This window comes from Glycine max, chromosome 17, assembly GCF_000004515.6.
Source record: "Glycine max cultivar Williams 82 chromosome 17, Glycine_max_v4.0, whole genome shotgun sequence".
Lineage (NCBI taxonomy): Eukaryota > Viridiplantae > Streptophyta > Magnoliopsida > Fabales > Fabaceae > Glycine > Glycine max.
In genome coordinates, this window is record NC_038253.2 from 13,140,105 (window position 1) to 13,151,344 (window position 11,240).

General features: G+C 28.5%; 1 protein-coding gene across 2 annotated transcripts; it reads left to right on the forward strand.

Annotated features, from left to right (window-relative positions):
• Positions 1–868: 868 nt before the first annotated feature.
• On the forward strand, positions 869–2,660 carry LOC102660795 (zinc finger protein 10). Of its 2 annotated transcripts, none has more exons than XM_006600834.4 (2): positions 869–2,200; positions 2,314–2,660. In XM_006600834.4, the coding sequence occupies exon 1, from the start codon at positions 1,215–1,217 to the stop codon at positions 1,908–1,910; it is 696 nt and encodes a 231-aa protein (XP_006600897.1). In that variant the 5' UTR covers positions 869–1,214; the 3' UTR covers positions 1,911–2,200; positions 2,314–2,660. The 2 variants fall into 2 exon arrangements, with proteins under 2 accessions (XP_006600897.1, XP_006600898.1); XM_006600835.4 differs by having other exon boundaries at positions 869–2,163.
• Positions 2,661–11,240: the final 8,580 nt, after the last annotated feature.

Sequence of the window (11,240 nt, forward strand, 5' to 3'; positions counted from 1 at the left end):
TAATGAAAATTAAACCAACAGGAAAAATTTGTTACAGTACTGTATACTAACTTTTTAATATGTTATACTACTTTTTTTAAGGAGTAACTAACGCACTGTAATATATTAATAATATATATAGAAATCTCCTTTATATATCATCATAATTAGTAACGATAAATTTTTTCTTAATGTAAATTCAAATCATCTTAATTTTTTCTAATAGTTTAATTTTTATTATAAAATATACTAAAAGAATTAATATTTAAGGAATTTAATTAAATTGTGACAATATAAAAAATTAAATTATTATTCAATGATAAATTTATCAATTTAATAATAAATATCTTTGACATCATACCTAAGAGGCTAAGATGATTTTTTATTTGTTAACGTTGTAAATGTATTTAAATTAAAAATACATAGAAATTAAACTCATATTAAAGATACTAACATTCTCAAAAAAAAATTAAAGATACTAACATTCTTTTTCTTTTCATAGTTAAACTTGTTAGTCTAATGCACCCACTTGTATAAAATGTTAATACCACGTATATGCAAGGAAATAACATTTTATTTGCATAGAAAGACAGTATAATATAATTTTAGCATAATCTACAGATTTTACTATACCCATTTGTATTTTATTGCTGTTTGTTTTTTGGGGCGGGGAGATTAATTGAATAAGTGGCTGTGGGAGCGCCTCAGTTATTTTGAAGGCGTAGAAGCAAAGGAAGGAAATTGTCTATAGCTGTCACAGTAATTAAATTAACAACTTGTGTGAGTCAATAATTAACTTATCACTGATTAAAGTAACTATGATGTCAATCTTAGTATATAGGATCCACATGCTTCCTGTCAAAAATGGGTGTTACATTCGATTGGAGTTTTGAGGGCTTTCATTTTGTCCCCCTCTCCAATTTAACCAATCTTACTATATACCATCTATCCCATATTTAACCAATCTTATTATATACCATCTATTCCATATTTAACCAATCTTTGGTCCAAAAATTTGTTGTTCTTTGTTCCCACATCCACCAACTCTCCCATCACATATCTATCTTAAATGTCAGTTTCAGTACCATGGGTGCAGGGATTGGCCTTGTCTCGGTGACCCAGATTCGAAATTTGTCAAAATCCCAGCACCATCAAAATCAAAACCAACAACAACAACAAAAAACCCTAACTCCACCTCTCATCTTCCTACACCCTCATCATCAACAACCTGTTGGATGTGGAATCCAAGGGACCATGAAGATCAAGATGAGTCCTGGGAGGTCAGAGCCTTCGCAGAAGACACAAGTAACATGATGGGCACCACCTGGCCTCCTAGATTCTACTACTGCAGCTTCTGTAGAAGGGAGTTCCGTTCAGCACAAGCCCTTGGCGGCCACATGAACGTTCACCGCCGCGACCGCGCTCGCCTCCACCAAGCTTCAGTAGTACCCCACAACAACAACAATAGCAATAATAGCAACATCAACCCCATCTCCTCTTTTTCTAACACACCCTCTTTTCTCAACATCTCTCATCATCATCAGGACCCTTTTGTTGCAAATGGGGGCTTGTGCCTGTTGTACCCCTTTCCAAGCCCTAATAACAACAACAATGATCCATTTTCCTCTCTTGCCCACAACAATAATGCATGCGGTGACTTACCTTCCACTGTTTTTTCAGTTTCTTCTTCTCATTCCCAATATTCATCCCTTCAGTACTCTCCAATTAGGGTGCCTAGTTGCTCAGCTACTTCCTTTGATTTCTCGGTGGCTCAACCTGCTGCTGCTTCAGGGAGGAATAATGCTTTCTCTTCTTCTTATTCTGGGAAAGTGGAACAAGAACCCATAATCTCCTCTTCCACACATCATGGCCTCCACCATGAGGAGCTTGATCTAGAGCTCCGCTTGGGAAATAAATCAACATCAACCTGATGTGAAAATATGATTTGTTTATTGTTTTTGTGAAAACCACCATATATATGGGTTGCCTGGGAGGAAAGATCAAAGTCCAAACTCCAAAGAAAAGAGAAGAGGACTAATGTTTCTTTTTTATTGTCAAATGTTAGTTTTTTGTTAGAAGAAAAATCAATTCCTTTTTTTCTTCCTTAACTATTTAAGCCAGGTTATATATATCTCCAACAAGAGAGCTACACTGTTTGGTCTTTTCGGCAGTGGAGGGAGAGAGGTGACGGCTGTAATTTATTGATGTTTGAAAACACCATGTATAACTCTCATATATTATAGTTGAAAAAACTCAGGGACTTTTTGTTTGTTTTAGTTTTTTTTCTTTTATTATTTTGTTTCATTTTCTCATTTCTTGGTTTTTTTTTACCAGGATCTCAGTTCTTGGTTGATTGATTTTGTTAGTCATGGTTGTTCTGTAAAAGGTGCACCTGGAGGAGCAATATTTGGTGGGAAGAGATAGTGAAGGAGAGAAAGGAGAAAGGTGCACCGGGGGGAGACACTAAAGAAGATAAAGGAGAAAATAAGGCATATGTGAAAGGGAGAATGTAAGTATTATTTTTTAAAAGAAATTACCAAAAAATTATGTGAAAGAAAGATTAGGGTTTGAGGGAGACACTTAACAAAGCTTGTAGTGGAGTGTCATTTTCAGTTTCAGAAATGTCTCAGTACATATATACGTCTACCTGCACATAAGCCTTTGAGGGTTTTTTTTATATATATTTTTTTTACATAATTTGATGAAATAATATTATCTTTCACTGCTCACACCCCTTTTCTTTTTTTTTTACTAAACTACAAATATGTCATTTTCAATTTCTTTTATACTACTGTTGATGGACAAGCACAAGCTAGTGTCATTTACAAGTAATGATTAAGAAATTAAAAATAAAAATTAATTTAATAAAAATATAATATTTATTATATGAAAAATGTATTCTTTCTACATTTAATTTGATATCTTTTATTTTTAATTTTATAATAATATCAAAAAAAATTGGCATGAAAAATATAAAATTATAAATGTCAGACAAGTCAATAAATTTTAGTTCATATCACCCATTGAAAAACATTAATGGTTTTTTTTATAATGTTTAGTAAATGGTATTTCTTGGAGCTTGAACAAATATTTAACTTTTAAGTATATCTATTATAACAGAAACATGTGTTTTCAACTAATTCATGTGGTAGATGTTTCCCAAAAAATAATGCACCTCATTTAGGAAAATGTTCGATTTTACAAAGATAAGTATTATTTCTTGTGAAACATTTACTGCACAAATTAGCACAAAACAAACATGTTTTTATTTTATTGGACAAAAGCTAAATGAAATGTATTAAAAAAAATCTTGATTTTGACATAAATTAAGAAAGTGTTTATATTGACTAATGTATTATGTTATTTATGTTAATTTTTTTTTGTAAAACCTAATATTTTCTTAAAGGAAGAGTATTATTTCTTATCAAACATTTACAGCATGAATTGGCATGAAACACACAAAGATATTTAGCAAGAAATAACTTACCTCGTTTTAGGAAAATGCTAGATTTTAAAAAGATGGGTGTTATTTCTTGTAAAACATTTACTGCACGAATTAGCACAAAACAAACATGTGTCTATTATATTAGAAAAAGCTAAATAAAATGTTTTAAAAAATCTTAATTTTGACAACAACAAAAATCATGGGGTGCTTGTATGGTCTCACCAATTATGTTATTTGTTTTGAACAAATACTTAAGAAAAATGTTAGATTTTACTATTTTTTTTAACACCAATAACATAATACACGACATGCATAATATAAGCATTCTCATAAGTTCCATCCAAATGAAGATTTTTTTAGTTTTTTACATTTGATTTAGCTTTTTTCCAATATAATATCTGTGTTTATGCTAATTCATGCTATAAATGTTTCAAAAGAAATAACACTTCTCTTAAATTTAATCTTCCTAGCTAACTATTCATGAAATTATAGGGCTATACTTTTGAAGAGGTGCATGAATACCCCATCATTGAACTAAATATTATAAAAATAAAAATAAAAATATTAGAGGATACTAATTTAGTGTTTGTTCTCAATTTATATTTGTAATATATATTAAGCAAGGACTTCTAGAATGTGGCTCTCCCTTATTTTTAATTTTTAATTTTTAATTAATACTTTTAATCAAAAAAATTATTCAGATGGCATTATTGAAAATTCTCAAAAGACAAGAATATTATGTATCAAACAAAATCACCTCTCTCTCTCTCTATATATATATATATATATAATATTTTGTGACCTCAAACAAATTATCTAAAAATGACAAAATTATATTATATATTGTTAATTAAAATTGTAATAAAATATTAAAAATTACTAATTATTTTTTGCTCACATCACCACCATGTAACAATATATTTTGTCATTTTTTTATCTAAAAGAAAATTTCATGATTGATCATGTCTATTCAATCCATGAGGAACTATGTTAGTCTAGTTGGTAATTAACAAATTCAATTCTTGTTATCCATGTGAGAATATTAGTAGATAATATGTAATCTCCTTTATATGCACTCTTTGAACCTAGATATCTATCATGTCCCTGAACTGGTAAATCATATTAATTCAACTCACCTATGTTTTTCATTAAACTATGTGTGTGCACGTGCACGCTTAACAATATTATAGTAATGGTCTAATACAGTACTCACATGTATAATATTATCTCTAATTTTATATATAAGAAATAATTACTTAATTTATTAAAACCAATAAATATGGTTAGATTGATTAATTTGTCATAAATTTTAGTTTTGACTATCCATGACATTAAATCGTTTAAGATGTTATTTTTTTAAAAATAATTTTTCAACTAATGAGTGTACTTTTGTTGTGTTGATAGTTCATTAAATGCACCCACTTTCATAAAAAAGTGAATATAAATCATTAATAAATCTCACAATTAATTAGAAATCGATAAAAAATAAATTTAACAATAAAATAATTATATTGATGTGGTAGTAGAATGATAACCTAGGTCCTATATGCAATAAAGTGTTACACCAATATTGATATTAAGTATTGAATGTAGTTAATTTTTTTTCACTAAAAAAGATAAAGTAAAATTGCTTAAAAACTTGAATATTGTTATTAGTTTATTTTTATTAGCCCATTTGATTCATCATGCCTAAGACAACAAAGCAGATATGGTTAATTGTGTTTTTGATGTCCAAACTTTTTGTAAATTTCAATTTAGTCCTTAAACAATTTTTTTAGCATTTTTTTAATTGATTATATATCCCTGTAATTGATTAAAATCCATCAAATTAAATAGCATGAAAACTCAATTTTCAGCTAAGTATTCTACTTTTTTCCAAAATTAAAACCATACAGCTCAATGCAAATGTTTCAATTACACCACCAAGCATCAATAAGGCAATTTCTATCATCAAAATGCATATCCATAAAGAACTCACAACATTAATCAATGTACCAAATAACAAACATCATACATGATAACAATTTTATTAATTCATATACCAAATCAATAATAATTCCAACTCAGCAAGGGCATAATAGGTACTTTAATCCACCAGCTTACTGCAACCTGCCTCACCTAACTCTCTAACCTGGCAAGCCACAGCCAGGATGAGACGGGTTAACTTGTTAATTATTTTTGTTTTACTTTCTTCAATGTTATTATATATGTTATTAATTTTATGCATGCATGCTAGAATTTTTCAAATTAGCAATTTATTCCCAAACATTTTCTTTTGTGTGTGTCACATTATATTTCTTTTGGAACCTTGGCTTCATGGGTCTACATATAGGCTTGGGTTGGTTAAATTGGATTCAATCTACTTAATGGGGTATATGATGTGTATTATTTTATCTTGTGTAATGTTTTATTATGTGTCAAATAAAATGGTTAAAAGTGTCTTTCAAAAGGTAGTAAACTTAGTATAATTAAAATATTTATTTTTTCAAATGAAACTAAAGACATACACTAAAAAACTTTTAATTTTTTTTCAAATTTGATGGATCAGACTTTCAGCCAACTAACCTACTCCTAAGCAAGCAAATCAAGATGTCCAACCCATCCTAACTATAGTGGTCCAGCATACATTGTCACCTCTAGAAAATATCGATTTCCTGTCAATCATTTATAATACGTCATTGATATGAGTAAAATTAAACTTAAATCATTTAAGCAAGATCTCGGGTCAGAATCTTATGAATGAAAATAATAATAATGTAATTGGAAATAAAGATTCACTAAAAATAACCAATTAAATTAATCGACAAAAATTAATCATTAATAAAATTAATAAATTTTTAACATAATGTCATATTGATTAGGAAAAAAAAGATACTTAGATTTTAAACAAACAAAAACAATGTTCATTTCATATCGTAGTTAAAAGACTGAAACCTTTTAATCATTTAAAGAGGAATAAAAGTGTATTGTGTAGTTGGAGTGTCAGTTATCTTTTTTTATGGTAATTGGATAATTGATGGCACATATGTGTACTTCAATATTCCTAGAGAAAATAGGATATCTACGGTTAGCATAAATCTTCTTTTCTGAGTGGACTGTTTGTATAAATCTTTCATTGACATTTAATAAAAATTTAATCATTTAGCCATATTCGATCAATTAATAAAAATTTATTTTAAAATAAAAAATTAAATCAATTAATCATTTTATTGTTAGTTCCTTCTGTTTCATTCTCCTATCTCAAAAGTCACCCCTCCTCTGTTTCACTCTTCCATCTCAAAACCCCCAACACTCGTCTTTTTCTAGTCATCATTAATTCTCCGAAAACTCCAACTTTTTTTTTTCTACCTTTCTCTGCCCTATTACTTTGTCTCAAAATTAAAACATTCATATGTTTTAGTCACCCTCGTTCACCCTACTTGTTCATCTGGAATCTCATGAACTCTATTTTTTTTATTACTCTCCTCCGCCCCCCATTTTCTCATCTCAAAATTTAAACTCTTCATTTTTTTTGTTGCCCTCCTCGACCATATTTTCCTATCTCAAAACCTTAACCCCTTAGTTTTTAAAGTTTTTATTTTTAATTTAATTAAAACAATATGATTTGATGTTACAAAATAGATAAAAATTAATTAATTGTTAGTGTAAAACAGTTTTACTCAAAGAATGCATAACTATTTAACTATCTCTCTCTCTTAAACTAACTTCAAGCAATGTTAATATAATCTACCAGGTTGTTAGCATTGCAGTTTAGTGCAGTTTTGGCTTAAAATTATTTTGAACCAAATAAGAAAATTAAGTGTGGTGTGCTTTGGTTCAGTTTAGATTATCTATGAAATCTGAACCAAATCAAATCAATTTTTTATGGTTTGGTTCAGTTTGATTTTTACGGTTTGAAAATTTTGCTAGTCATGAGTATTAAAAAATGCTCAAAAAGTTTATTATAATTGGATAAAATTTGAATAATAATTAATTTAATAGTCAACTATATAAATGATCAACTTAAAGTTTCAACTTGAATAATACTTGAATAATAATCATTCAACTTAAAAGTAATTATTCAACTTAAATAATAAATCATTAAACTTAAAAATAAAAAAAATATATAATACTTGTTTTCAAGTTCCAACGAATAAACTTAAATAAAGAAAAAAAAAGGTGTTGTCGCTAAAGAGAGTCGTCACCACAAATGTAGAAAAAGCCGCAAGGAGAGTGATTTTAGACTTTCAGTTCAGGGTCCTACAAGAAAGGAGAGAGTGACAGATTAAGTGTTAAGCGTTTTAGTCTTAAATTTAAATTGAATTTAAGTATTGTTGTTTCATATAAGCTTAAAACTATATTGTCATATATGTGTGATTAATATGAGTCTTATATTAAACTAATAAGTACGATTTGATTTGATTTGATTTTCACGTATCACATCTCAACCAAACTATGGTTTGGGAAAAATAAAAACCAAATCAAATCGATGTTCTTCAATTTTTCTATGATTTATGATTTTTTGAGTCGATTTTTAGTTTTATGCTCGATTTGATTCGATTTCAAACACCTATAACACACACACATTACTCTTTGAAGTTTCGTGAGATTGCATAAAACTCCTTTTTTTTTAATACTCACACTGATCTCTCTTAATTGTTTAAAAATATTATATTGTACTCCTCTAAAAAAAATTGCTTTAAACATTAAAAAAACATAGAAAATTATGCAATCTTATAAAATTTCAGAGGATGTAAGTGTAAATATACTATAAAAAAATCATAAAAAATAATATAATTTTAGTTCCTTGTTAGAAACTTAAAACACGTATTAAACTACATATAATTAAAAGATATTAAATTTTTATAATAACTAAACCTAACATTTCAAAAGATTTTGAATTTTTTTATAAAAAAAAACATATTTTACCTTACTATATGCATATTGCTCAACACACAAAATGAGTCGTGGGGAGACCCTTTAATTTTCTTAGGCTAGGTAGGCCTAACCCTGCACATGGAGATATCTAGTATTCCATGATCAAAAGCTGAAATCTTTTCTCCACATAGCCATCCCTAGCTTCCCTTTTCTGGACATGTAGGCGACACATGACCCGAAACATGGTAAAAGAGTAAAGACTAAAAGTTCAGCCTGCAGGTACTTAACCTCCATTTCGTGTTGCCTTTATTTTCCATAATATTTACTGTCTATACTTCTTACTTGGCAGTGTCCACACACACGCTATCTCTCTCACAATCTCTCTCTCTCTCTCTCTATTCCCTTGAATGGCTTGATTATAGCTCAACAAATTAAGCAAGCTCGACATATATATGGCATTAAAAGTGAGTCAGAGGGCTACAACAACTATACTGGGAACACTGCAGGTACATATGCATGTGTTCTTTGCTAGCTGTGTCGCCGCACTATTGGCGTGCAATCTTTATTGTAAGGCTAGAGCAGAAAAAAACGTACATTCATTGAGCACTTTCTTGTGTAGTTACAAATTAATTAATTCATGCATGTGGTCCAAATTACCCAGCATCCCAACTTTTTAAATGTATCTTCTGATCATAGATCTTTATTGGGTTGATGATATGTTGTTATTGTTATAAACAACACAAGCTCAATTCCTTCGCACTAAACATCACTATAGCTACTAATTAATGTAACCAGAAATTAAAAAAAAAAATCACATGTAGTAATGGATAGACAGAATTCAAAGAAAGATGCACCGAATATCACGATTAGCGTTTGCAGCTGCAAGTTCCACAGTCAGAATTAATAAATTACTAAAACTCTGATCATGATATATGTTCACAAATTGTTGTCTTTTAATTAGTGACAAAAGAGTTTATGACGTTATTTCGTTATCTGTATTAACTGCTTTCATTATTTATCAGATCATTTTTTAGCTTCAGGTTATTGGCTTTTACATTCTTGTATACAACTGGGTAAGGTCACGTACAGATTAGTGCAATCACAACTTCACATGCATAGAGGGACCATACTTGATTTGTGTGCAGCTAACCCCACACAATTATCCCAGTTTTGCCCTATTTATCCTCATCAAGAATTGACTTCAAGGTTTGTAACTAACACTAAGATAAAAAATAAAAAGATAATTAAGGTCACTGCAGGACACATACTTAAGTAGCTTTGATGTTTCTGTACTGAAGCTACCATTGACTCGGGGTATGCTTCGTATGCCAATTATGAGTAGAAAGGAAGTGGGGAAAGGAATAGACCATTTCCCCCAATTTGTTATATGGAATAAGGAAGTGATGCAGATGGATATATTTTTGCGAGGCTCACATGTTAGGTATCCTTTTGTTTTGAAATTATTGGTGTTCTGACCTCAACCTCAATGTTAGGGTCACCTAATTCTAGATATTATCTATTGTAGTGTTCGGTGACGATCACAATTTTATTCTTAAAAAACATTTGGATGGACTAAGATGAAATAATATTTATAATTAAATGATTCCTAATTTTAATTTTTAAATAATATGAGACTTTGTAATTATTAAAATAGTAAATTGTATGAGTAAATTAAATTCAATGAGCTAAATCACCTCTGTCTCATTTAATTTATGTTAGTAACAAATAGAAAATGTGCATGAGGGTAAGTGGTGTTTTCATGATGATTGTCAATTTCATTTCATGCAACATGTGCTAGTTTTAGTTGGGGAAAGAAAGCTAGAGGTATGGTACTTAGTATGGTTCTCTATTATCTACTTAATATGGTTACATAGGAAATTAATGTAATAATATTTGAGGATGTATTAGATATTTTAATTGGTTGAACCGATCAAGGCATGCTCATGGATATGGATTACAGCAAAAGTTGTGGGGGTTTGATTTACTTATCATAATTGGTATTAATTTGAATCCATTGGAATCTATTCCTCAATGTAACTTGCTGTAAGGATTGGATCCCCTTATGCTTCTTTTAATAAAATGTCTTTTGATGAAATAATATTATTATTTAAAGGTGTAATATTATTTGGTCTTTATAGTTGTAACCGTTTTTTTTTAATTCTTATAGTTTAAAATATTTCATTTAATTCATATAATTATAATTTGTTCACCCTTTTATTTTCACTATCAAGTATCGATTAACGTTATTTGAAACAAACATGATGTACAATCATTTTAATCCACGTTTATCTCAAATACATTAAGCAACTTTAGAAAATGAAGATTAAAAAGGTAAAAAACTATGAGGATAAAATAGTAAGTTGTTGTAACTATATGGACTAAATAGATATATAAAACTTATTAAAAAAATACATCTCAATAATAATAGAACATTTAAGATATTGTTATTTTTTTTTCTTTTTTTATAAAAATTATTAGATATTTCAAGATTATTATGGTTCCCATTAATCTTATGTAATTAAGTATTTTTTTTTATTTTTTTAAATTGAACGGATATCATTAATCAGGACTATGGACACATTATGATTCTAAATCTACCTAATAATTTGTCCTCTCTTTCTCTTTTGACGTTCAAACTCATTCAATCATTCAACTATTAACTCAAATAAACAATTGTATGAAAAATTTTAGATTTCTCTTGTATATATGATAACAAATTCTTAAATGTATATGCTTGTACCCAAAATAATAATAATAATAATAATAATAATAATAATAATAATAATAATAATAATAATATAATTATTAATAATGAGATTTATCCCATTTAATATATATTTTATTGGACAATTTTATCCTTAAATTATTTCTTAAATTTTTAATTTTTCTTCTAATTTACATTAACTTTTCACTATTTTTATATTATTAATTTTTCTTATTCTGTTATTTTTTAATTAGC